The sequence below is a fragment of the Thrips palmi genome, unplaced genomic scaffold (assembly GCF_012932325.1).
Source record: "Thrips palmi isolate BJ-2018 unplaced genomic scaffold, TpBJ-2018v1 HiC_scaffold_1, whole genome shotgun sequence".
Taxonomy (NCBI): Eukaryota; Metazoa; Arthropoda; class Insecta; order Thysanoptera; family Thripidae; genus Thrips; species Thrips palmi.
In genome coordinates, this window is record NW_023144620.1 from 605,183 (window position 1) to 632,051 (window position 26,869).

The window sequence follows — 26,869 nt, forward strand, 5'->3', positions numbered from 1 at the left end:
AAAGAAAATAAAGAACTTTGTGATTTTAATATACTTACAAGGTAGGTTTACGCCAGACCGCGTCTTGTCGTAACAGGCTTCGCGATGTCTCGCTGCCTGTTCCTCCAATCCGCGCCTGGCGGACCTACCTTGGCCTGCGGCGCTAGCCTGCCTTCGGCAGGCCATGGCTTGCCCATCGTCGGTTACTTCTAAATTGTTGCATACTGAGGGGCTCCGCCCCCCAGACCCCCCTTCATTCCAGATAGAGTTGCTTCATCCACAGATAACACGATCTTGACCCTTGTTACTTTTCAACTTGCCGGGGCTGGGGGGCTCTGCCCCCCTGACCCCCCTTTCTTCAAGGCAGAAGATATTTGCCGGCAGAAAACTCGATTTTCGCCGTTTCTTAGGTGTTTTTCGGCTATAAAAACTGAACCAGTTGAGCTAGGATAGTGAAATTTCGCGTGTGCCGAGCCAAGGACATACCCAAAAAGTGTGCAAAATCTCAGCCAGATCGGCCGAGCCGTTCAGGAGGAGTAGTGCTGACAGACAGACAGACACACAGACAGACAGACAGACAGACAGACAAAACTTTTCAACCCCACCTGAGTAACGGGCTTCGCTATCGCTCAGCCAAAAAGTTCCCTTATTCTGTCACAGTCAAACGGGGTGAGATATTCCAACACCCTCTGGCACGGTTTCCTTTCATAATGACCCCTGCCTTCCGCCTCCCCCCCCCAAAAAAAAGAAAAAGTTTAATCAAAATTGAAGAGGGCATGAATTTGGCATGGAATCATCCAGCTGATGATCCTACAGGGCGTTTTTTTTCTCATCTGGGAAAAAACAGTGGGAAAAGTGTGAAGGGAAGAGGGCATAAGGCAAGCAAACCATGTTTTGCCAGTGGTCGTGCACGACCCCATGGGTGCGAACGTCTCACAACCCGGGAAATGGCGGTTTCGTTATGGGCCTTGTCGCCGGCCAGGTAGGCCACCCAACACGCGACGCTGTATTGTGGGCTGCTTCTGCCACGGCGGTGGAGCCCGTCCTCACCGCGATGGGACGCATCCTCGCTGGAGAGTGACACACTATAAATGTCTTTCCCTAAATATCCCCATAATACGATGGAGCTTACTAAATATATTTGTTCAATTTCGTACTTGTTCTCGCAGAATTTTAACCATGCTAATTTATTTGTTGAAAATTGTTGATGGAAACGCCCGAATTCGAGGGAGATCACGTACAATTTTATTTGAAAAGCACGTATGCGCCAATTTGTGTAAGACCACGTTCAAAAGTGGCACAAATTTTTTTTAGCATGAACCCATGAACTTCTCCTACAAACGCTTGCCTTTTCTGTGCCAATCAAAATCTGATACATGTTCTGCGTAGGGAATCGTTAACGAAATCTGCCGTTTCCATTTACTGTGTAGGAAAAGTGGCTTCGTTTCCGCTCGGCTGAACGCTCAGCGCGCGCACCGAGTTGTGCCTGTCCTTCAGAACCAAAGCGTCGTGGGTAATCGCCTCAGACCGTCTTCCTGCAGTTTCATTCCGAGAGTTGTTTTCGTCGCCGTCTCTCACTCATGTGGCGTGCCGTGGAAGAGAGACAAAGCGACGAAAACGACTCTCGGCATCAGTCCGCGGCTCCATTTGATTTTACTTCAGGAATATGCGTGTCACCTCTCACCGGCTGGTCCCCGAGTATGCATACAAAGTAACGTGGAGTGCTTGTGGTAGGTTAGTGGCTTGGAAAGCGAATGGCTTCTTCGCAGATGCCGGTGCACTTTGAAAGACGGCGCGAAGGCGACAACATGATTCTTTCCGCTGCTCTTGTCCTCGTGGTGGCTGGCAGAACCTACTGCGACATTTCGAACGATACGGGCACATCTTTGTCTACCACGCCGACAGCAGAGCATCGGTCGCACGGAATGGCTGGAGCTGGAGCAGAATTTGTACTCAGCGATCTCGGCGGTCTCTACTCTGTCTGGGGTCACGACCCGGACGCGAGAGGTAAGGAAGCGTGAACTGAACGACGCAACGGTACGCCTAACAACTTTGTTTTTGCTATCCCAAAATCAGTATACATTTTCATTGCCACGATAAATTCTTTTTTTCCGTGGACCTCGAAATAATTCATGCCTTGAAACGATCAACTGTTGAACAATTCTTCAATATTAACGTGGTAAATTAGATTACCTATTATTCAGCCGTAAAGCCTCTATTTCGATTGCACGGTAAAAACGGTTCCTGGTTTTCCCAGGAACTCCCTGGAAATCGCCTATGCCTTCACCATTGGCTTCCTGGGAAAACCAGGTTCCGTCTTTACCGTGTGGACTCAGAAAATGTATCCTGCTTCACTGCAAAAAATTCCGTGGTTTGGCACGGACCTTCTGTACTGGTTCTCTGTGGTCCCCATAAGGATCTCATGTAAACAGGTACAGAAAACATGTACAGAACCTCCGTGGTTGGCAAGGTACGGACGGTCCAGGTAAAAAATTGACCAGACATGTTCCGTGTAATTTCTGTACTTTTTTCTATCAGTGTTGTTCAAAGAGTTCAAAGAATAGTAACAGTAATAATCACCATTTTGAGGCACGTCTTATCGCCGTATCGGACCACCTCAAACCTAGCAAGACGAAATGAAAATTGATGACACCTGGTTGTGTCGGAGGTAGACCTGTGAATATCCTGTCAGTAACCACGCCACTAGGCCAAAAGACCGGTCAAGGCGGTCAAAATCCCGGACGCGTTTTGAGCCCTAGAATCGCTAAATGAGACTCGAACCGAGAACTTGTGACCCCTCCAATGGACTGCTCATCAAACGAGGAATCCATTCGTGGGCACACGCGTAGTTCGAGTCTAAAGCTTTGACCGCCGCGGCGTCGATATTCTGGCCCACTGTGGAAGGCAGTTCTATGATTGCTATTTTGTGCTTCGCGCGACTGGTTTGCAGGCGTGGACCGAATCGGTGAATCGGCGCTTCGTCGACTCGACCTACTCTTGGAGATGAGGAAGCACACCACGTCCGCCAACTGTAGAGAAGCGTTGGACGTCTTCATCGAAGGCAGGGCGGAGTTGAAACTTTGGGCGCTTAAAAGTAAGACGAGAAACGACGCTGATTTCCGCTCATTTCTCCTGTATAATAGACTTTCCTGGCCATGAATGACATACAGTGCGGAAGAGCACCAAAAGGGAGAACCGAAGGTGCACATTGAGCATGCACATCTAAATTTGCATATTTGCAAAACTGTTCAGAAAGCGAAAAATTTTCTCATTTTTGATAATAGAAGGCCGAACACTGCAGAAAATAATGAAAAACTCGACCTCCTATTTTCTGACCTGATGTCCGCAGAAAGCTACGAAAAAATTCTGCCAACTACGTGATGATTCTCCGTCGCCCTCTTGTCAATATTCTCTGTGGGACTTAAGGGGGGACCCCGGTGAAACTTTCAAGTAGGCTTTAAAATAATCCCAGAAAGTTGAAACTTTGCTTGATTAATAGGTTCATTATGGTGAGTTCATAAAACAAAATTCAATCCAAGATGTTGAACGGTCTCTGAGAAAAGTGGCTTTTTAGTGTTTTTTAGAGCGTTGGGGAAATATCTTCCTGCGTCTTTCATTGGAACGGAAAGTCTTGAAAATTTTTTTGCGTTATCCTTAAGATGTATAGAAGAGATTTTAGTGACGGAATTTTCAATTTCATCTTCTGTCCTGAGATATCAATTTTCAAATTTTAACATTTAAAAAAAGTGAATTTTTTGCCTTTTTTTGAAACTTTTAGGTGTGTGTTAAAAAAAGTAGGGCTGATATCAAGATTCCGTCACTAAAATTTGTCGATAAGTCATCAATGAATAGAGTCCATGCAAGACGACTCATGTAGGTGTCAACCAGGAACGCAGGAAGTCTTTCTACGACAAAATTTTTTGTCGACTGAGCAAAGCTGTGAAGTTGAGCGTATAAGCCAACGACAACTGATCTCAATGTTATTTCTTTCCAAATGATGAAGGAACCACCCACATAGTTTAAAGGTGTTCAACCTGTTGAATCTGAAACCTTCTATGCACATTTTTATCTATGAACTTTGAAAATACTATTTTTGGCAATTTTGGTCATTTTTTCACCAGGGTCCCCCCTTAACAGTGTTCTCCGTAAGGTTATACAGTCTTCCAGACACCTGTAAGGTTCCACGGAAAAAACTGTACAATCCTACGGAGAGGGGTCAACCACTGATGTATTCATGTGCACTAAGTGACACAAGTTCCACAATGTGAAAATTTATGGGGTTTCTACGGTGCACTAACCCGTATTCGTGTACTCATGTGTACAGCAGAACGCTGACTGATTCAGCCCACGGAATACTGTACGGTCCTACAGAGAATACTGAAAGGTCCTACGGAGGATCTTGGCAAGAAAATACACTGGTAGAACTCAAGCGTACTTTTACGCCTTTCTTCAATCGTAGCAGAACTACGCTGGGCTTCAAGCAGAGTTCTCGATTTTGCCCCTCTCCAGCCTATCTAAATGCACGGGAGAATTGCTTCTCTACGCGTAACGTCAAGCGTAAAGTCTCCAAGCGTAGTTGTACGCTTGAATCAAGCATACAACACTGGTAAAACTAAAGCGTAGTATTACCCTTTATTTTCAAGCGTAATCAGGTTACGCTTGAAATCAAGCGAGACAGGCTCATCGCCAAGATTCCCCCTATCTAAATGCATGGGGGAATTTCTAGAGTATGCTTCATTTCAAGCGTTACGTCTTCAAGCGTAACTTTATGCTTGACTCAAGCATAAGTTACGCTTTAGTTTTACCACACTCTTAAAACCTTCCAAGTATTTTGAGCAAACGTATAACAAACTAAAATACTTTGTTATACGAAGAAATAGTTCGTAAATTACGAAGTATTTTCTTTGTAAGCTTACGTATGCTCAAAATACTTTGTTGTACAAACTACTTTTCTTTGTAAGGCCCAAAATAGTTTGTAAGGTTTTCTCAGTGCAGTGAACCACGCTTCAGTTTTACCAGTGTAATTAACCGAATTCGATGTAACTTTTCGCCAGTGATACACAGAGGAAAAGAGACCACGTTCCCCCGGTTTTAGGTTCACGGTAAAAACGGTTCCTGGTTTTCCCAGGAACCCCCAGGAAATCGCCTATGTCTTCGCCATAGGGCTCCTGGGAAAACCAGGTACCGCTTTTACCGTGTTAGGTTTATAAAAATTTGACGAGGTGCAGATATAGCTCACCGCCAATTTTCGGCTCCGATATTAATCTCGTACATATACAGATACTGAAAGGAAAGGAACAAATTTTGAGTGTAGGGCTTGAATATGTTTCATTGGCAAGAATATCCTGTTAACTTTCTGTTAATAATAATCAACAAATTTCAGTGCACTTCGCGTCTGTCGTATTACCTGACGCCTTACTTTCGGGCGGCATTTCCCACCTCGGGGATTTTGACGCGTGTCTTTCGACGGGCGCCACATACTGTCTGGTGGATGTAGAAGTCCGCCCTCCGTCCGCCCCAGCGAGCCACGGCCTGGACGAGTGGAGTCCTCGCGAACCGCCCAACGGCATCAACGCAACGCTTTGGGATCTCTTAAAGGCATGCAATGGCAACAGAAAATGACTAAGAACACTACATTTAAAAGGACTGTCAGCACAGAACCTAAAAATTCTTAAGTTGAATGATTTTGTTCATTTGCAGACATCTGGAAATCGCCGACGGTACAGACGCGATTCCCGGCAGTGGGCCGTGTGCCTACCAGAGCAGTGTTATCGCACCGCTCCAGTCGGGTAACGTATTACCACTGAAAACGTAATGGTCAGACACATGGCCAATTTATGGCGTGACCAAAAGTCACGCCAAAAATTGGCGTGACACGAAATTTACGCCGATTAACGGCGTGACCTGTGAGTCACGCCCCCATATCACTGGTACTTTGACAATGTGACGAAAGTCCACAATCTCTTATTTTTCAGGAGAGTCAAAACAAGTCTAAAATTTGAGCTGCAAAATAGAGTTTTGGGATTTGATGGTTGAGTTTAACACCATAGAATCCTGAAGGCATGAGTGTTCTTTAGGTTCAAGAGCCATTGCAATCGGCAGCTTAGTTCCCGAGATAGTGGACATTCGCCATTTCTCAGCGTACGAAAATGAGGTCAAAACGACGAAAGTCCAACCGTACTTTGACAAAACGACGAAAGTCCAACCGTACTTTGATAAAACGACGAAAGTCCATACGTAATTTGACAATATGGCGAAAGTCCACCTTTACTGCTAACACAAATTAAATGAAACTTTTCAACTCTGGCATGTTTTATGTTCATGCCGTCACTGAACTCATGAATAATTATCTTAATTGGAAAGCAATAGTTACCTACGACCGGTTTTGCAGTTGGGACTTTCGTCATTTGTCAAAGTACGGTTGGACTTTCGTCGTTTTGTCAAAGAACGGCTGGACTTTCCTCATTTTGTCAAAGTACAGTTGGACTTTCGTCATTTTGTCAAAGTACAGTTGGACTTTCGTCATTTTGTCAAAGTACGGCTGGACTTTCGTCATTTTGTCAAAGTACAGTTGGACTTTCGTCATTTTGAAGTATTTTCCTACGCTGAATCTATTAGAGATATCGACATATGCTTTTCACCAGTCGACAGAAAATCAAAAGTTCTAGAACGCAGCCAAAAATCTCATTTTAACAAAATTTTGGACTTTCGTCACTCTGTCAAAGTATCAGTGATATGGCGTGAATGACAACGCGTTTTATGAGACAAGTCGTGCACGTTAAAAACGGTTCCTGGTTTTCCCAGGAACCCCATCGAAATCGCCTATGTCTTCGCCATACGGCTCCTGGGAAAACCAGGTACCGTTTTTACCGTGTGCCAAAAATCGGCATGACAAGAAATTCACACCAAAAATTGGCGTGAATTTTAGAGTCACGCCGACTTTTGGCGTGACTTTTGTGTCCTGCCGTTTATTGGCATGACACTTTATTCACGCCCCTGCAGCGGCACGAAGTCACGCCGATAGATTTTCAGTGAGGTCATAGACAAGTTGTGAGCTATTCCTTTTTGTGGGAGGGGGGGGGGGGCAGGAGTTTTTCGGTTCAGGTTCATGTGAACACATCACTGGAATAAATTATTGTGAATTTACGAATTTCTTCACTGAAAATCTACCGGCGTGACTTCGTGCCGCTGCAGGGGCGTGAATAAAGTGTCAGGCCATTAAACGGCATGACACAAAAGTCACGCCAAAAATCGGCGTGACTCAAAAATTCACGCCAATTTTTGGCGTGAATTTCTTGTCATGCCGCTTTTTGGCGTGACTTGCCTCAGAAAACGCGTTGTCAATCACGCCAAATGAGGGCGTGACTCACCTGTCACGCCGTTTTTCGGCGTGAATTTCGTGTCACGCCAATTTTTGGCGTGACTTTTTGTCACGCCATAATTTGGCCATGTGTCCGACCATTACGTTTTCAGTGTTTTTACAAATTCTCTGTAAAGTAACAATAACATTTCGTTATTTTATGAAATTTATTCGTAGAGGCCGTTTTATGAATTATTCATCACAGAAATCTTCTTAATTTTATGAAATTTGTTCGTGAACACTGTTTTCAAGCGTAATCAGTTTACGCTTGAAATCAAGCGTAACAGGCTCATCCGCCAAGATTTTCCCTATCTAAATATGCATGGGGGGAATTTCTCGTCTATGCTTGATTTCAAGCGTAACGTCTTCAAGCGTAACTTTATGCTTGACTCAAGCATAGAGTTACGCTTTAGTTTTACCAGTGAATATCACTGCGAGAAAAAACAACAGGGAATCCTGTTAATTTTTTCACAGCGTCGCTCTGTACCCAAAACCACAGCGATCTCCGTCTTTTAAAAGACGGAGCTCACTGTTGTTTTGTGATCTCTCTGTTGTCCGAGCGGCCAATGCCACATCGAAACGGCAACTTAAAGCACGTTGTAGCAACGTAACTTCATCAAACCTTGCCCGTCGGGGCTGTGTACTGTTCCGCGCATGAGCAAAGACATTCCCATTAAAAATTTTCATCAGGCAGTGCCAACGAAAAGACTGCGTTCAAAAAACCCTCTTGTGCTATTGTTACATCTGTTCTGTCACGGTCACAGAAAGTTTTTTATTCGAACGTCCTTTTTCAAAGAAGCGACCGTTTTTGGGGTAACCTGTACACAAGCGAAAAGGAGCCATGCTATTGGTTGGGTTTGGCTCGGCTCCCCCCTCTCTCTTCCCTTTTCGTTGACGAGTCGAGCTTTGCTATGGAAACAGTGATTTTGACGGCAATTTTCTGAAAATTTATCGCTAAGATTTCAACCATATTCCAGAATTGAAATCACGTCTCAGAATTGTACCAGTCTGCAAAATCTCATCAAAATCGTACAGAGAGGTTTCGACTTGCATAAGGGGCCACGCGATCAAATCCCAGCGAGGCTGAATCCTGGGGGATAAATTGGCTACATCGTGCCTAAAAACGTCCCAATGACGGACATAAAAAAGAGCTTTTGAAAACATTGGCTTCTTGCTCATTTCGCTCTTTATTTTGAGTAGAAGGTGTTGCATTAGTTGAAGTAATTACGCAAAAACTTGCACGGAGCATTCTGAAAGCGTTGGCTCTTAGCTCGCTTCGCTCGCAAATGTAGACTGAACTGTAAAAGGCCGTCTAAAGAATCTGAAACGAAAAATACGCCTGGGAAAAAAAGAAGGCGGGGGGGGGGTGTCTTTAGGAGTGGGTGGGTCCCTGTAAAGACTCGCGCCCCCTGTTAAAATTTCTGTTTGCGCCACTGGAACTAATTTTTACAGTGTGTGATCTTGTTCGCGGTGTTCATTGTGATCTGGTCCACAGTACACACTGTGAGTTTGACGCCGCTGAGCACCGAAGAACAGCAAATCAGGCTCCAATTCACGGCGTTTACTGTAGCCAGATCACAGTGAACACCGTGACCGAGATCACAGTGAACGCCGTGAACTAGTTCACAGCAAACGCCGTGAATTGCATAATAGCAAATATTGGTAATAAATTAACGGCATTGACAGGACATTTTTTTGTAGTGTCGAGCAAAATATTTTGTGTGCTGCTAAATATGCATTCTGCCATACCATTTTTCCCAACTCGCACTGCTAGGAAAAAACTGGAAAAACCACAACAAACTGACAAGAGTCCTAACAAAAATAAAAATCTCGGGAAAATTGTTCTTTTAGAGTACAACAAATCAAAGTACATTGGAACCGGCATGACGAGTGCAGTCCAGCTCAGGCCTCGTACTTTTTTTGACACAGCTTCTGTTGTACTTTTGTGGTACTACATATTCGTACTTTTTCTTGCAGTGTATTTGTACTGTGAATCGTTGTCCATTTAGGCGATGTGAAACCAATGACGCTACCATCGAGGAGAGCAGTCAGCTTGGCGTTTTGCTGGCGTCAACTTTTCGTGGCATGGCTCAATCGTTGGGTGTCCACCTACGGGTGAATCTCAACCCTACATACTGTTCCACTTCGAAGAAAAACGATGCAGCAGGTTCGTTTTCTCTGCGAAGTCTTCACAGCCAGCCCCGGTTTCTATTTGGCAGGTGAGGTTCCAGGTAACTCTGAGGTATTTGCCATGGTGGGCCAGGTACTTGGGGCACTTCTTGCTTTATCGTGAGGAGAATTTTTGAGAAACGACCAAAGATTTACGTTAACCTCTACAGCTCCTAACCTTAAGGTCTATCCAGAAATACATCACCTAAAGTCATTGTATTTTAACCACAAACTCAGCACCATCACAAGTACCTCTAAAGCTATCGACATTAAACTGAACTTTATTCTTATTTCAGTCCGATGTGATTGAACAAACGTGTCAACCTTACAGCTCCTTCATTTTGCTATTTCCTCTACTGGTCGTCGTCGCTTCAACTCGATACGCGCTGAAAAAAGGTGCCCTGATGAACACCGATTGCAACAAAGGTACTTACCGTACGGAGACTCCTTTAGTTTGCAGCTTTTCATTGACGCCGAAACGTCTACAGTTTTTACGCGAAATCAATTGCAGGCTGCTTGCAATCAATGACCGATTGCTTTGCAATGCAAACCAACTGCAAAGATCTCCTGAGAAGGCAAAGTTCCTCGTTGTCTGCCATAGAAGGAATGCGTGTCATCACCACGATAGGGGTTATCGCTGGACACAGGGCCATGTTTCCGTCTGGGGGGCCAGTGCTGAACCCTGAGGGGTTTGAAAGAGTAAGCAGACAAGTATTGAAAATTCGTCATGAAAGGAATTGCTTGCTGAGTCGGAAATGTAGCACTGTGAAATGAACGAGACTCTTAACATAGAATTCTGATAATCGCAGATGTATACAAAGATGTACTTCATAAACGGCCACATTATCGTCTGTGCGTTCTTCGTCATCAGTGCCTTTCTTGATGCTCGCCGTTGCATGAAACTGTATGATAAGTTTCCCAAATTAAACTTAGAGACGATCATGCTCCAACTCATGCACCGTTACCTCAGGTAAGTCCCACGAGTATTGCACCTGGGAGTGCAAAAGCTTGAAGGGTCTGTACTCCAGGGTCAATCCCAGCGAAAGGGGGGCATGCACTGTGAAAATTCGGGTCGTCAATTAATGACAATTTCAAGGCTAATTTTCCTGACAATGTCATCCAAAGAAATTGTGACATTGTTGTCACGCCCATGCAATAAGTATAGGAGCTTTGATAAAAATGTCATTAATTTGTGATGAGATTGTCATGATTTGAAAGTGATGAAAATGTCATCCGCGTTCTTGTCATAAGGTGATGACAACAAATTTTTACAGTGTGGGGCCTCGCTGAAGTGATAGCTGGGGAATAATAAATACATGCTATTCGAGTTACGGTCGAATCAGACACCGGCGGCGTAATTTTTACACGGACTTCTCTGCTGAAAATGTGTAGTAACAAGTGTATTTCTTAGCAAAACCTTCTTGTTTCTAAAACGATTTCTTCAATTTGGGCTGCGCAACCTCTACTCAAAGTTGATCGTTTGGGACAACTTGAACCAAGAAATCGTTAAGCATATCCAGCCTAAAAGTTCAAGGAAACCACTGGTTTTTTATAAAGATATTATACTTATGAGATTTTACAAACGTGTGGTCTCCAAACTGCCAACGAACGTCATTGCCCGTTTCAAGGTTAAATGCAAGGTCTAATACAGTGTTCTTCTCCAAAGATTTGTTGCAGCGTTAACCGTCGTTGTTGCTATTGAGGCACTGTGGCTGGAACATTTCGGTTCGGGGCCCCTATGGAATCAGCTTATCACCAATGGAGAGGTGGAAATGTGTAAAACGTTTTGGTGGTCGCATCTACTATTCATCAACAATTACTTCAATCCGAGCACACAAGTACATTCATCCCTCAGAAACTTTTTCGTTTCAGATTATTGTTGCTTTTGTTATCCACAGGGCGGTTTATGGTCCATTCTCATGATGTCAGTCAACTGTCTGCGAATTTGGTCACATATGACTCGAATGTGGGCAGGAACGCCGAGACGGATATGTCTCACAGCTGTGGCTCTTAAAAGTTTTTTTGTTTCTTTTTTTTTTGTAGAAGCTATACTGATAAGAATACTTCTAGTTTGAATACAAGAAAACTGAATTTTACTTAACTTTGAACCAAATGCGGACAGCACTATTAGAAGGTGGAAACAATGCCTTCCAGAAAACAGGCGTTTGGCGGGCCGAACGGTCAATTTTACCGAAGTTGGGGGGTTCCAGGAGGTGTATTTAGGGGGTAGTACACTTCGCAAGGTATAAAAAATTGTGCACTGTTAAAAAAAGTCTGAAAATTCAGACCATTTTTTTCAGACTTCCCACTCTGAAATGGGAATTCTGACTCAAGTCTTAAAGTTCAGACTTTTAGTATAAATTTTTTGAGTGCACAGTCTGAAATGCGTTTTCAGACCGAGGAGATGAAAATTCACAATTTATGCTCTTAGTTTTCAGAAATCCTTGGTCTTTCTTGTAGATTCAGACCGCAGTCCAAATTTTTTATCGCCTGGTCTGAATACAATTTGTAATCTCTGTATTTCTGAAGTCAAAATCATGTCTTGAAACACAACATTTAATAATGGTATGTGGATTACTTGAAATCCGATGAGTAACTTCGGTATGGACCGTCAGGACCCCTGTCGGACGGCTGCGCCGAGTCGCAGCATGTATTCGGCTCGACGCTCCTCGACGCCCACAAGCGCCACATGGCTTAGTGGATAAGGTGGCTGCCTCGTAACCCGGAGGTCCGGGGTTCGAGTCACAGTCGCAGTACCAAGTTTCGGTACAGTTCGGGGCGCCATTCTCTCAGTGGAAAGGTTTACTGATTAGACCGACGAAGAAAATTTTGATTTCGGAAGCTCTTACGATAAAAAACAATTTGCGGTCTGAATTTTTAGACTACTCTCTTGTCTAAATTATCAGACTAACTAAGTCGAGAATTTCAGATTTTCACAGTCTTATTTTTCAGAGCCATTCTTACTCTGAATATTCAGACCAACGTTATGAAAATCTGCTTTTGACTATTTAGTCTGAATTTTAAGAAAAAAATTTTAACAGTGTGTTTTTCCGAAAATTGTTTGCGGGTAGAGGTAAAATGCGTCAAAACTTACTATGAGGCCTTATTTAACTTTCATTACGGACCAAAATCACATGGAGCGCAGTTGAAGGCAGCAGTTAAGACTTCCACGAATTTTTCGAAACCAGTGCAAAAATAACACGGTTTGCGTGATACAGACCGCAATTTTCATCCGATTTGGACGAGATTTCGCACAGACAACCTTGAGACCCGTCATTCTGGTGTGAACTAGGATAACTGCGATCAATTTTGTTAAGCTATGTTTGAACTTAAGTTTTTGGAAGAAGATGGGCTAAAAAAATGCTGCTTTCGGAACTTGTCATTTTGCCGTGTTGTTTGAGGTACAATTAATTATTCCAAATTTTTTCCCTAGTTCACACCAGAATGACATGTTTTCAGATGATCCACACCAAATTTGGACCCTTTAGGTCCCACCGTTAGGTCCAAATCGCGCAAACCAACGACCTAAGTATAGCTTGCAGTGCTTAGGAGAAATTCGCAATAGCATCTTAGGACACCTATCATTATTTGTGATTTTGATCGTTAGTTACAGTATGAAAAGATACCGTTATCAGTTTTGACGTCCCTTATATGTCATGCGTCCGCTAAAAAAATTGCGGAAACACAATATTTTTGACCTTGCGTAGTGCACTACCGCCTTAAAACATGTGTCTACAGGACTTACCGGTCCTCAACAGTCGAAAATATGCGTAGCGAAGGTCCTAACGACCCTTTGTCAATACCTAAGACTGAGTACAGCACATCACTGAATTGCGTCAGTTTGCGGCCTGATAATGGACCGCCCTGTGAAGAAAGAACCCAAACTATATGGGCTGACGTAAAACGCCTTTGACTGGGAGATTCATACTGATGTTGTGCCTCGCTTGTTACAGTGCATGCCCCATACGTGGTATCTGGCTGCAGCGATGCACATGTATTTTGGGACGCCTATTGTGATGTGGATCATCCACCGGTGCATGCAACGTTCGACATCTCTCGGATGCACTGTCTTAGGGTCCTTGCTGTTGGTGTCGGCAGGGGTTTTGTACGGCTGCACGGTGGCTTTCGACCTTCGCCCAGTGACACTCATCATCCCCATGTAAGCTTATGTCATCAGTCGTCGCCGAGGGTGAAAGAGCCATGATCAAAAAATATTGTAGGCAAGGTACATTTCTCGCAAAAGCTCGTGAGGGTACATTCGGGTAAGGAAGGTTTGAGCACCTAAATTTGGGCGATGAAGGATGCATCGTTGTAAACAACTCAAATTCGGGCTGGTCCCGAGATCGTGTAATTGAGATTGCCTCGCCAAAATTTGGACAGAGAAAATAATCTCTTGTCCCTCGTATTAGCTGGGATCATGACTCTTTCACATTGACAGAGTGAAGTCAAATTAAAACTGCACTTAAGACTTAAATGTGTACTGAGTGTTCATTATATTGGTACGAAAGTGTATGTAAATGGAGATCACACTCAAGTTTTCATTGTAAAACCATATTAAATGTTAAACAATTTTGAGAAGTTTTAAATGATTTAGGGAAGGGGTTCAATATGTGACACTGTTAACCGAACAGTGGAACATCTTTGTAAAAATTTGGACGGGTTCTTAAAGATCCATTCTGACTTGGAGGTGCCAGGAAACCATCCTAACTTGCCATGGCGCTATCGGTTTCACAAAGGAATGTCCGCTGAAAAAATGTCCGCTCAAATTAAGGCCGCTCGGACGGAATGTCCACTAAAACTAAAGTCCTCGTGTAGAAAGTCCACTAGAATTGATGTCCGTTCCTCAAAAATGTCACAAGAAATAATGTCCTCAATATATTTATTTGCATCCGATTTGAACCCAACCAATAGGCCTACCCAACCTGTCAATCATGAATTTTAAGGTTGTAGGCCACTGCCTCCAGATACGTCATGACGTCATCCCTGTCTTTATAATTGTTGTAATCTTCCGCCAGGCGATGGATTCGCCGCTGAGACATCTCATACCTCTTGCTTACCGGCCGCTTTACATTTATATGACCAGCCCGTACTTGCGCGAGCACCTGGTGGAAGTCGTGCTCCTCAGCACGGAGCTCGTCCAAGAACTTCCACACGTTAGCGTGGCGAACAACAATCAATTTCTGGAATTTCGAGTGGTAGGCCTCAACCACGTTGTTGGTGCGGAAGGTGTTGTCCACGGCCTGTTCATGCACGTTCCACAGTTCCTGGGGGAAACGTGGCGGTACGGCATTGCGGCGCCGCAGCGGACGATGCCCTCGGATGTAGTTCTGCTCCAAGTGGGTGGCCACGCCCATGGGGCCACGCCCAGCACGCGGTCGTCCAGCTCATCGACGACCTGGTCGAAGACCGGCTCCGCGTCGTCAGGGGGCACGAAGGGGATCGCCATGAGCCGCTGCACGTCCCTCCTCACGGTGTGGTCCTCCTGCTCCGCGTTGATGTACAGCACTCGAAGTCCCTTGTTGACCACATAGCGCCACAGAGCCTTAAAAATGTTAAAAAGGTTTAAGGTTAAAGAGGTTCTCCAAGAGGCCATATCGCGGTCGCGGTCTAATCGTCCCAGTACCTGGTTGAAATGGAAGAGGCACCCCTTGTGGGCGGCCAAGGGGAACGCCCGCTGGTGGACGTTCATTGCAGCCAGCTCGAAGTCCGTCATCAACAGGTTCACTTTGAACTGCAGGTTGAGTCGGCCCGCCTCGTCGATAAAGGCCTCCCAAATTTGCTGGTAAGTTGCCTCGTTCTTTCGCACGCAGATGCAGGAGACCAAGGGAAAGACTGGTTTTCTCTGAGCTGTGTCCACCACTGTGCCATGGATGGTGTACAGCTGGCCAAATTGATTCGGGACCGTCTTGAACGTGCCGTCAGCAAATATCTCGTTACTTGCACAGAGAATCTTAAGCTGTTCCTCTGAGCAAAAGACGAGGACTCGGTCAGCATCATCTTGACCTACAACAAAAATAAAACGGCGACATGTATTTTACATGCATTCCACATGCAGAGACTAACAGCCCGCATCAGGGAACTTACCTGAATCGAACAGGAGGTAGCGCGTGCCTCGTTTGGTGGTTGTATATGGAGCCGCCATGAGAATGTCTTGCACGGTAACCGGGTTTCTTGGTCGGCCAATATTTTGATGAAGGTTGATCACCCTCCTCATGCTGTTCCTCTCTGGCAGCTTGGCGAGTACCTCCGGATCGTCAACATTGCCAACTGCGTAGCGCAGCGCCTGCTGCGGTGGTTCATTCGGGCAGGGGGTGGCAACGGCCTAGGGAGAGCGTGAAGCGATGCTCGCGCCGTCAGTGCAGAGGTTGCGAACTTGTTCGAGATTATGAAAACTAGACTGTGTTTTTCAAAACACTTTGCACCGATAGAAAGGGCTTGAAATTTAGGGTGCATTAGGCTAATTGCCCTTCTCGAAACTCCTCCCTTACCTAATATTAAGGTGCAGTAAAAACACCAAAAAACACAAAAATCATAAAATTTAGGAAAAAACTCGAATGCGCCATGTTGGTGTAAATGATTTTGCCCTTGTGTTCCGTTGAATTGGAAGTATCGGGCAGTCTACTAGGCCTAATGCACCCCAAATTTTGTGCTCTTTCGATCTGTGCAAAGCGTTTTGCAATCAACGGCCTAGATCTTACAATCGAAGCATAATAAGTAACCCCTGCACCTTACTCGCGCATGGCTTCACGCGCCTCCTAGGCCGTTGCCGCCCCCTGATTCGGGTGTTCTTCTGCCCGACGCTTGACTCCTTGCACGACTTTCTTGGCGATGACAGCGCGATGGTCTGCTTCGTGCCCAATGTAAGCTTCCGTCCCGTCCTTGAGGAGCTCTGGTTCTTCCAGGTCGAGGCTGGTGTGGGTGCGGGCGTTGCAGCGGTCCCTCTCCGTGCATCGCCAGTATATCTTCCTCAGGCGCAGGTTCCGCGAATGTTCAGTGTATGTGAATCCGTTCAGGCAAAGGGTTGCCTTGCCCTTGTTTGAAGGGATGATTTCCATGTTGGGCCCGGTTGGTACGGCCAGACTGCTGGGACAAGTGCCTCAGCAAGTGCCTCTGTTATTATTGAACGGCCGCGGCCAATAATGGGGACCGGACTTAAATACAAAGGCCATTGAAACAAAGGACATTTAGGGAAGGGACATTTTGTATGTGACATTTTAGTGTTGGACAAAAAAATAAAGGCCCATACTTCGCAGGACATTTTTCAGCGGACATTCCTTCGCAGCACCGGCGCTATCAGCAGGAGTAGTGTACATTAGAAGGTAACTCGGTATTGTTTATCGTTACAATGTATGCGTAGGTTCTTCCGTCACGGCAACTTTGCAACCAACGCAAACTTCCTGAACCAGTACATTGTGACGCATACAAATCTAGTACCGTATGCCGCTGGACTCATATTCGGAGCGCTCCATCATGTCATCCAGTCTCGAGAATGGACTCCCAGCAAAGTGAGCTTCAATCTATTCAACATATCCCCACTGCCGAAGTATAAGCACAGTGGGCCATGAGCCATCGACCAAAACTTTGACCCGTTTTTAGCTCTGGAATTGCTAAACAGAACTCGAACACTCGTATTCCAGGAACGTGACACAACGTTCAAACGGATGTGACACAATGTCACGTTCCTTTCAGTATTGTGTCACAGTAATTTCAGCGTTTACAAGCTGATTCACGTTCAAATGAATGCGACATAATGCACAAAGGAACATGACATTTTGTCACATTCATTGCAACTTTATGGCGCGTTCCTGACGAAAGAGTAAACCCAACGTGTGGCCCCAATAATGAATTCGTTTTTCGGAAAGAAATCTAGTGGTGGGTTCACTCTCTCGGTTCGAGTCCCATTTAGCGACTCCGAAGCTCAAAAGGCGTCCGGGATGTTGATCACCTCCACCGGCCTTCTGGCCTACTATGAGACTTTAGCTCGGCTATAGTGTGCATCGCATCTTGCAGGCCACGAAGCGGAACATGTTTTTGGGGGTAGTGTTCGGCCTGGTTGTACAGGTTGCAACCATTTTCTCGGGCGCTGCCTACCTCTTCGTTGAAGGAAGACATCTGTGGCTCGAGTCGATGTACGCACCAGCACGAATGGTCTCCTTCTCCGTGCCCATCGCTTACATCATATTCGCGTGTAGCTTCGGGGCAGGAGGTAATGAATTTACAATGTTGTTATGTCGCGTTGCAGTTGCGTGCTCTGCGTGGCTGAGGGGACCATTGAAAATGAAAAAGTCTTGATCAATACCCAATTTTAGGCCAGGTCTACTTTATCACCCAAATTTGGGCGAGAAAACTTTCCTTGGCCAAGTTTGGGTGAGGAAGGGTTAGGTGAGGTAACCTTCTTCACCCAAATTTGGGTGATAAAGAATTCCTCACCTAATATTTTAGTCATGATCGTGACTTTTTCATTCTCAGTGACCGTTAGGAGGCACACCACCAGTGGCAATTGCAAAATTCTTGTACCTCTGTTTAGTTAAGCTTCGTTTTCTACTAATCATTCTGAGTTGTTTTCGAGGAAATAACTGACCTCGAAATCCGCACCTTTTTGGCTTGCCCAGATCTTAAGTTACCTAAAAGTTTATTTAATGCATATATTTCGCCCTTTTATCGTGCCGCTGCATCCACGTGAATTTTCCCTTTTCATGGGTTTTAAGAAGCCCTTTAGTGGACTTGACTTACTTGTGCAAAGGCTGCATGTCCATGCTTTGAAAATCAGTCGTTTCTCTTCCATTTCACCTGAATGTATGTTCCCTTCCGCAGGTATACTGCACCGAGTGCTATCGTGCACCCCGATGATTGCTTTGGGCAGACTGACGTACTCCGTTTACTTGGTCCACCTTACGATTATTCTCGCAAGCACCGCATCAATTCGACAGCCTGTGTACACCAGCGACTTTACGTTTGTACGTTTAATAATGGCGTCACACTGCCGCCTGATCACTGTTATTCAACGAATGGGATGTCATATACGATGGAATGTGAATTTTGTCACGTTTGTTCCACGTTCAAACGATACGACATCATATTCAAACGAACGTGGGAAAATTCACATTCTCATGAATGTTACGTCACATCCGCTGTCTAAGAGTGATTGCAATTTGAAAAATAAAAATAGTTCCAGGTTGAGGTGACTTTTCTCTCATATTATGCACGCCCCAGCTTTGTAGTAATTAGGTCCTTCAAAGAGATCCCTTAATTTTGACTCTTAAATGCCACGTGAAAAGATCCTTCGTGGGACCGTCCCAGTCCCTTGTGAGGTCCGACCACACCTATCACGTTACCCTACAGCGGCTTAAAGTTGCCTCCGAATGAGTTGAGGACGACATGTCCCTTGCTGTTTCTTTGTCCTGTTCAAACACGATTTTGAAAAAAAAATTGCACGACTCTCAAAGCAACAGTCACTGTTTAAAGACTAAGATCTGCCAATTCTGTGCTTTCAGCTCAAATCCGTGGCCAGTGACACTGTGCTGTCCTTTCTAGCGGGATTATTGCTGTATATCTGCGTTGAAGCACCACTGTCTAAATTATTAATGGCTGCTATCGAAAAATTTGGTAAGCACTGTCATTTTTTCATCCAACACTCCCCATCTACACTACGGAGTCTCTGAGTTTTCGGATTACAAGGTAGGTTTACGCCAGACCGCGTCTTGTCGTAACAGGCTTCGCGATGTCTCGTGGCCTGTTCCTTCAATCCGCGCCTGGCGTACCTACCTTGGCCTGCGGCGCTAACCTGCCTTCGGCAGGCATTGGCTTCTCCATCGTCGGTTACTTCTTACTTGTTGCTTCTTCCCGGGGCCCCAGACCCCCTTCATTCCAGATAGAGTTGCTTCATCTACAGATAACACGATCTTGACCCTTGAAACTTTTTAACTTGTCGAGGCTGGGGGGCTCCGCCCCCAGACCCCCCTTTCTTCAAGAGAGAAGTGATCTGTCTGCAGAGAACTCGATTTTTCGCCGTATTTTAGGTGTTTTTCGGCTATAAAAACTGAACCACTTGAGCAGGGGCGCCCACACGGGCCGTAAATTCAGAAAAGAGGGAGGTTAGGAGGAGGAGTGGGAGGCAGGGAGGTAAAAGGGAGGGAGAGAAAAGGAAAGAGCAGAGAGGAAAGGGAAAGAAGAAGAGAGAAGAAAAAGGAAATTCTGACCTTCTATTGGAAAAATGCGAAACGGGTCAGAAAAGAGGGAGGTTTTCAGCCCGGGAGGGAGGGAGGGAGGTACGAGGTCCCCGCACCACCGTCCTCAAAACTTGTGGGCGCCCCTGCACTTGAGCTAGGATAGTGACAGTGACATTTCGCGTGTGCCGAGCTAAGAACATACCTAATAAGCCTGCAAAATCTCAGCCAGATCGGCCGAGCCGTTCAGGAGGAGTAGTGTACACACACACGGACAGACAGACAGACAGAAAAAACTTTTCAACCGCACTGGAGTAACAGGCTTCGCTATCGCTCAGCCAAAATTGACACAAGCGTCAGACCGACGTTAGTAAAAATGCGGAGTTGTGATATCTAAGCGTCGCTTGCGCGTTTTTAAACGCTTGCATTCCAAAATCGAACAAAAAAATATCGTCCCTCCTAATGAAACCACTGTTACTCGCCAGGACGCTGGGAAAACCAACTTAACTCTCACCTAAAACCCATCAATTAAAGTTAGTCTCCCAGCGCCCCGGATAGTTGGAATGGTCTTCTAGCGTCCAGGCGAGTGACGACGGTGTGGAAATTTGTAACGGACCTCTGTTGAATGTATTGATCAAATGTTAATACTGTTGTGCCAGAGAATGGCCCGAGCTGAAAGGATACCTGTAAATAACATCACTGTTTTACTTTTTTGCAGCTTCGCGCAAGAGGGGTGAAAATGTGAAATCTGATTCACCGTGTATATCCTGCAAATCTTCATAAGCTGCCTTCACACAACAGCACAGATTTCTGGCATGACTTTCCAACAAGGATTGGTGATAGCAATTATGTTTCATGACAACATTCATGCCGAAAATTGTGACTTTTGAGGCCTGCCAATTTTTGACATGAGTTTTCTGGTTTGCGTGTCATGATCTGTCGGTTAGGGGTAGGTTGGGTAAGAAAAGTACACTCGAAGCTCGGGTAAGAAAAGTACTCCCGTTATATCTCCGAACTGAAACTACACTGAACCATCACGTTAGTGGTTGTTGAAAGATGGGTCATCCCGCTGACAAAAAATAAATTTAGAAAAGTTCTAAATAAAAGATTTAGAGTCAAACTGCACACTGTAAAAAATATGTTGTGAATTTACGACGGAATATTTTCCGAAGGGTTTTTGGGAATGTCCAAAAGTGCACTGTAAATGTTTCTTTCCTACAGGAACTTTTGTAAATCAACGTAGGTTCGTCGTTAATTTACGAAGGTTCTTTGTAAATTTACGAAGAAAAATCGTAAATTTACAAAATCCGTTGTAAATTTACGAAGGGCTTCGTAAATTTACGACGGGCTTCGTTAATCTACGACGGGTCTTCGTGAATCTACGGCGGACCTTCGTAAATAAACGAAGGAAGTGTTGGCAATTTTTTTGCCGCAGGATCCGTCGTTAATTCCAGACGTATAATTACGAAGAATCTCTGTATATAAACGAAGTTTCTTTGTTTATAAACGAAGGTTCCCTGTAAATTTACGAAGGATCTTTGTAGATTTACGAAGGTGCTTCGTAAATTCCCATCGTGATTGGAAAATCAGCAGAGATCTTTCAAAAAATTAACGAAGGTTTTTGTAAATATACGAAGAGCTTCGTAAATTAACGAAGGAACCGTTGGCAATTTTTTTGCCGAAGGACCCGTCGTTTATTCCGGATATTAATTTTTACAGTGCACGTTTGAAAAACACATTAAAAATACCTATGAAAAATCATTTTTTTTAAATGTTTGTACTTTGAAGTACAGCTTCCAGCAGAATCAGCCGACAGTCCAATGTAAGGTACCACCTTATAGCTTAGATCATCATCTTTGAAAAACAGTGCCGTTCGATGCTCTTAGGCTTCAACACAATTTTTTATAAGTGTAAAAATGAAATGGGGAAGAAAAGTACAGTCGGCCGGGGAAGAAAAGTACAGGTATTGGGGAAGAAAATAACGCCCTCTAAGAAACTAAAAGCGGGATGAAAATTGAATTGATCACGGAAATATATTTGATTAGGCGAGACAAGCAAAAAATGTCAACACAAGTTATAGAATTAGACTCGAAATAAACAAGTTATTGGGCATTTACGTGAAAAGGGGAAGAAAAGTACAAAAATGCTGTACCCACTTATCTCTGAGAAAAGGCTTCTTGGACCTTGTGTGATGAGTCCATGTAGAATCAGAACCAATTGACCGATTTTGACGAAACTTGAACTAACGGCAAGTGAAAGCTCTCCATTTTAGGGGTAAACCTGTATTGAGCCAAGATTGGTGGTCTCCTGGTTCCTTTTCTTACCCTTTTTGAGGAGTTCCGAAATCACATACATTTTGGCATGTTGTACGTGATGTGGGGAACTAAAATCAACGAACAGTGATCCATTTCATTAGGAAGGCATTGGATTACATGTTCACGAGAGCAGAATAGTTGAATCCTCATTTGGAACTTCTGTACAGTGCAAAGTATGCGTTTCGTACTTTTCCTCCCCAACCTACCCCTAAATTATGTTTCTGAAACGGCACGAAGTCCCGCCGTTATTTATTTAGTGATGAAACTCGTCTTGCAATCGTGGCGTGGCGGGCCTTATTCTTGGACCAACCTGGGAGGTGACTCCTCGGGATTTTTACAGTGGAGCCAATTTTAGAATTTTGGCAATTGTGAATTTTTCGGCACAGTCAGACCGCTTTAAAATATGCTTTAAAGGGGGGCACACCAGTTAAAACCGTCAACTTTTTTGAATTTTTTTATCTTACCTTCGTATTATTCCGTGTCGAACCGAACGCCGCAAACCCATACTCAAAATTCAAAATACCTTGGCTTGGGCACATTTTTCAAGTTGATTTCGACTTGATTTTAATAGTATATCTTCCTCTCATGGTTGGTGTTAAGAATTGGAGCTAAGAGCTCAATGAGTTTGTTCCGTGAATTTTCAAATCAGGGTTCAGAAAAGAAACCGAACTAAAATACATGAAAAGTTGTATTCGGGTATAACGCGTTAGATCTACACTCTAAAAAATTTCAATACAAAATTCTGTAACATTGTTACGCAGTAATTTCCACTACAAATGTTGCAGTATTTTGTATCAGGAGCGCTACAGTTCTCTGTATCACATCGTTCTGTTATCCTGTTGTGATGTTACAGATATTTGTAACGTGTTACAGAAATGTGTGTTACAGAAATTTGTAACGTGTTTCAGAAATCTTAAATGCGTTACAGAAATATGTTACTTGTTCCAGAAATATGTGTAACAGAAATGTTACAGAAATTTGTTACGTGTCACAGCAATGTGCAACATTGATTCTAAATAAAGCACCGTTTGTGATCCTTGCTTCTGTTACCGTCAGTTCCAAAAACCTTAAACCTGTTCTAAATCCTGCGGCACTGTTGTAGACTTCAGAATCATTGGTGTAACAATATCTGATTTTTAACTAATAAATGCTATAGCTTGTTTCATTGGGAAAGAATGATGAAAGCAGTGAATACTGTTCATGTGTTTAATGAAACATTACTCATTACACCAACATTCAAACACTCCAACTGAAACTTGATAATTTTGATGCTAAAGCTTTCACTTTCGAATCAATGGGATCCGTTGTTCTTTTCTTCTTTGCACGCTTGGTTCCTTGTGGTGGGTTTACCTGAAGGAAGAACCTGAAACAAATTGTAGAATAATATAAGCAAGCTGAATTTATACACTGCCTAATTTTAAAAATTTGAAGAAGCATTGCCATTACCTTTGAAAGAATTCCAGGCTGCTGTGGAGCTTTGGATGGTAGCTTATGTTGAAAATGTAGTAGGATAATAACAGCACCAAAACAGCCTCAGAAGGATTGTGCACTGGAACTAGGACTTTCCCCACCAACATCACGAAAAGAAGAGAGTCTGGCCCTATCTCAAAACACCATTATTGGGCCTTTGCAGCACTCTCATGGTCAAAAAATATGAGATAATTGAATGTGGTTTAGGGCAAAATGTTTCTTCAGCTCGCCTCTATGGTCTTAGTCTCAGCAATGGACATCTCATAAAAAGGGAGTGAGCAGCAGCCATCGAAACGTGAAAAAAGTGGTTAAAAAGACTGTCTCTTTTGCCATTGCAAAAAACAAACTCAGAAATGAAGTTTTTTCGCATGCCCGTTGTTTAGACCTTGTGTTCTGATGAGAAATTTTCAAATCCCGCGTCCGAGGCTCAATCCAGAGAGACGGAATTGTGGCAAGAGTGAAGCGAATTATAAGAAAAATGGGAAACACTGGGGTTCCGCTTAGCCTTCTCCATTTCAACCCAAAACTGAAATATCAATCGAATACAGATGTTACTTTTACTTTCCTCAAGATGGTCACTTTCCGCAACCTCAGCATTTTCACTGAGTTTTTAGTGAAAGTAAAACAAATTAAATACTTTTATTCAGGACATATAAAGAAGTTTTCGCAGTTCTTATTTTTTTGACTACTGAAGGAAGTTGATTGATTTTTTGTGGTTTGATCTGTGCACGCTGGGCAACAATGAGAAATAAACTTAAAAAGTTTGAATAAGTTTGTATTTTAAAATTGAACAAAAGTCCGGGCTCCTACTACAAAGATCTGTAACTTAACGAAACATTTAACTATCACTGCTTTCCTAACGTAACAAAATACAATGTTCACTAAAGGTTAAAGGTGTGGACTTAAGGAAGTACTTCCAAAGATTCTAAATACAAATTCAAGAAGCTGGAAAAATGTTTTTTCCTATTCAAAGGAAGTTATAAGGTACGGTTTCTTAATTGATATATTACGAGAACGTTTTGGTGCCCTTCCGAGGTAACTTAAGGATCCCTGCTGGCTTCCGTGATTGCGAAAGCGCTTCAATTGACATTTCACTCCCTCATGAAATCAGAAGAGAATGCCGCACCCGAAGACTGCTCTCGGTGCGTCGCTTCGTGTTCAGTGGCCCTCGTAGAACACTCGAGCACGCCGGGCTGCGCATGCACGAAAACATGTAGGAGATAAACAAACACAGGTGCGAAACAAATACTCCCCCCCCCCCTTTCCCCAAACAACCAACCACCAACAACACCAACACCAGAAAATAAAAGCCCTCAATAAATTGGTGCAACAAGACTTACGAATATTGACTTAAAAGAAGTTTAATTTGTCCCGCCAACATTCTGGGTGCCTGTTCGCCCTGAGGCTCTCTATGCCACAAACCGAACCGTCTTACACTTACTAGCGCATACTTGGCCAAGTACAGCTATTAATGCATGCTTTGCTTGACAAGCTCGCACACTTTACAAATGCCTCTGCGTATCATGGAGTTGTACGGCGCCAAGCATGCGTTCTTGGCAAGTTGGAACTTGTTTAGTGTGAACTAGGCCAACACTGTAAAAAGTATGTTGTGAATTTACGACGGAATGTTTTCCGAAGGGTTTTTGGGAATGTCCAAAAGTGCACTGTAAATGTTTCTTTCCTACAGGGACTTTTGTAAATCAACGTAGGTTCGTCGTTTATTGACGAAGGTTCTTTGTAAATTTACGAAGAAAAATCGTAAATTTACAAATTCTGTTGTAAATTTACGAAGGGCTTCGTAAATTTACGACGGGCTTCGTTAATCTACGACGGGTCTTCGTAAATCTACGGTGGGCCTTCGTAAATAAACGAAGGAGGTGGTGGCAATTTTTTTGCCGAAGGATCCGTCGTTAATTCCAGACGTTTAATTACGAAGAATCTCTGTGTATTAACGAAGGTTCTTTGTTTATAAACGAAGGTTCCCTGTAAATTTACGAAGAATCTTTGTAGATTTACTAAGGTGCTTCGTAAATTTCCATTGTGATTGGAAAATCGGCAGAGATCTTTCAAAAAATTAACGAAGATTTTTGTAAATATACAAAGAGCTTCGTAAATTAACGAAGGAACCGTTGGCAATTTTTTTTGCCGAAGGACCCGTCGTTTATTGCGGATATTAATTTTTACAGTGAAGTATGCGTGTAAAAGTGTACCGGTTTGCAGTATAGTTTGTAGCTAGAAGCCATTTTATTCCCCCATAAAATTCGTGAGTACATACTCTGATCGTAGTAGTCGTACACGGTGACTGGAACCGGCTTCTGGTTGGAAACGACGTGGGTACGGATGGCGGATACCTCGGCGCAGTACTCCTTGGTTTCCATCTGGAAAGGTGCACCACATGGTAAATACCATCATCAAACCAATTAAACGCTCACCATCCTGCGCATTGAGATTTTTCTCTAATTTTGGCTCACAAACTAACTTCTCGTACATTTTTCTTATCATTTTCAAATAACATCATGCCTGGACTCTCCACAAAATGATAAGAATAGGTTGGTGCTTTCCACGTTGAGATTTTTGATAAAGTATTTCAACAAATCTAATTCTTGAATACGACGCCGACGCAGTATAAAGCTTATCCTAGGATAGCAAATGGCACCGCACAGTGGGCCAGAAGACCTGTGGAGGCGGCCCAAATCCTCGGCGTGTTTTCAGCTCCCGAGTCCAAACCGAACGTGTGACCCCACCAATGATTCGCTCGGTGGGGGTCACACGCTCGGTTCGAGTCATGATTAACGACTCTGAAGCTGAAAACGCGAATGAAGTTTTGGCCGCTGGCGCCAGTCTGTTGACCCACAGTGCACCACTCACCTTGTCAAAGTAGAGCACGATGACGGTGTCCTGGTCCTTGGTCTCAACGCGCTTCACGTTGGGGTTCTCCTTGAGGGCGGGCAGCGCGTCCTGGTCCGCTGTGAATCCCGAAGGCAGCGACACCTCCACCACCGCCATGTTGCTCTCGGAACCCCACGGCCCCGCGATGAAGCTGCAGACGAGGCGACACCACGCAAATAAAGGGGAGTCCATATACTACGTACCCTAAGTACACTTCCGCGAGGGTAACGTCAACGGGAACGGGGGTAACTTGGGGCACTTTTTTACGTTGTCTTTACGCCAGAAGCAAGATTGTCGACCCAGACTAGTGGATTCTAACTATGTTAAAGTTTGACCCTTCCTTTACGATTTCATCATGCTGGTCTGGTTCATTTGCCTCGATTAGATCGTTTATAGACGGCCCGGAAAGAGTGTCTCAAGTTACCCCATGACCAGGGGTGACTTGGGACAGTAGGTAATTAGCTACATTTCCACGCGTCTGTTGAAGTTAATGGAACAAATGAATGGCAGTGACAACATCT

General features: G+C 44.1%; 4 protein-coding genes across 5 annotated transcripts in view; 1 reads left to right on the forward strand and 3 right to left on the reverse strand.

The window, feature by feature from the left end:
* The first annotated feature begins 1,542 nt into the window (after positions 1 to 1,542).
* LOC117638966 (O-acyltransferase like protein-like) lies at positions 1,543 to 20,865 on the forward strand. The gene is made up of 16 exons (XM_034374220.1): positions 1,543 to 1,677; positions 1,749 to 1,986; positions 2,930 to 3,073; positions 5,363 to 5,577; positions 5,680 to 5,768; positions 9,349 to 9,558; positions 9,840 to 9,934; positions 10,020 to 10,207; positions 10,318 to 10,478; positions 11,175 to 11,346; positions 13,462 to 13,667; positions 16,866 to 17,013; positions 17,519 to 17,714; positions 18,323 to 18,465; positions 19,003 to 19,114; positions 20,393 to 20,865. The coding sequence occupies exons 2-16, from the start codon at positions 1,749 to 1,751 to the stop codon at positions 20,455 to 20,457; spliced, it is 2,382 nt and encodes a 793-aa protein (XP_034230111.1). The 5' UTR covers positions 1,543 to 1,677; the 3' UTR covers positions 20,458 to 20,865.
* LOC117639119 lies at positions 14,145 to 16,191 on the reverse strand. Its single transcript, XM_034374519.1, has 3 exons — positions 15,593 to 16,191; positions 15,132 to 15,511; positions 14,145 to 15,050 (listed from the first exon to the last, which is right to left on the reverse strand). The coding sequence occupies exons 1-3, from the start codon at positions 15,720 to 15,722 to the stop codon at positions 14,682 to 14,684; spliced, it is 879 nt and encodes a 292-aa protein (XP_034230410.1). The 5' UTR covers positions 15,723 to 16,191; the 3' UTR covers positions 14,145 to 14,681.
* A 2,316-nt stretch (positions 20,866 to 23,181) lies between the features above and the next one.
* Positions 23,182 to 24,062, reverse strand: LOC117639210. Its single transcript, XM_034374656.1, has 2 exons — positions 23,436 to 24,062; positions 23,182 to 23,352 (listed from the first exon to the last, which is right to left on the reverse strand). The coding sequence occupies exons 1-2, from the start codon at positions 23,564 to 23,566 to the stop codon at positions 23,226 to 23,228; spliced, it is 258 nt and encodes an 85-aa protein (XP_034230547.1). The 5' UTR covers positions 23,567 to 24,062; the 3' UTR covers positions 23,182 to 23,225.
* Positions 24,063 to 24,218: 156 nt separating this feature from the next.
* Positions 24,219 to 26,869, reverse strand: part of LOC117638929 (pregnancy zone protein-like) — a 77,726-nt gene continuing 75,075 nt past the window's right edge. For both annotated transcript variants that reach the window (XM_034374165.1, XM_034374156.1), the window contains exons 25-27: positions 26,328 to 26,499; positions 25,735 to 25,837; positions 24,219 to 24,652 (exon numbers count right to left, since the gene is read on the reverse strand). In XM_034374165.1, coding sequence (XP_034230056.1) covers positions 24,618 to 24,652; positions 25,735 to 25,837; positions 26,328 to 26,499 — 310 coding nt within the window. In that variant the 3' untranslated portion in view covers positions 24,219 to 24,617. The remainder of the gene's footprint in view (positions 24,653 to 25,734; positions 25,838 to 26,327; positions 26,500 to 26,869) is intronic.

What these genes read in the sequence shown, in the direction of transcription:
- LOC117638966 (XM_034374220.1), top strand. Translation starts at nt 1,749, where the DNA reads ATGCCGGTGCACTTTGAAAGACGGCGCGAAGGCGACAACATGATTCTT. An exon ending in CGCTTTGGGATCTCTTAAAG is followed by an intron (nt 5,578 to 5,679) that starts GCATGCAATGGC and finishes GTTCATTTGCAG; the next exon opens with ACATCTGGAAATCGCCGACG. An exon ending in CCCCGGTTTCTATTTGGCAG is followed by an intron (nt 9,559 to 9,839) that starts GTGAGGTTCCAG and finishes TCAACCTTACAG; the next exon opens with CTCCTTCATTTTGCTATTTC.
- LOC117639119 (XM_034374519.1), bottom strand. Translation starts at nt 15,722, where the DNA reads ATGAGGAGGGTGATCAACCTTCATCAAAATATTGGCCGACCAAGAAAC. An exon ending in CTACCTCCTGTTCGATTCAG is followed by an intron (nt 15,512 to 15,592) that starts GTAAGTTCCCTG and finishes TTTTTGTTGTAG; the next exon opens with GTCAAGATGATGCTGACCGA. An exon ending in GCCTCTTCCATTTCAACCAG is followed by an intron (nt 15,051 to 15,131) that starts GTACTGGGACGA and finishes AACATTTTTAAG; the next exon opens with GCTCTGTGGCGCTATGTGGT.
- LOC117639210 (XM_034374656.1), bottom strand. Translation starts at nt 23,566, where the DNA reads ATGTTGGTGGGGAAAGTCCTAGTTCCAGTGCACAATCCTTCTGAGGCT. An exon ending in AGCCTGGAATTCTTTCAAAG is followed by an intron (nt 23,353 to 23,435) that starts GTAATGGCAATG and finishes AATTTGTTTCAG; the next exon opens with GTTCTTCCTTCAGGTAAACC.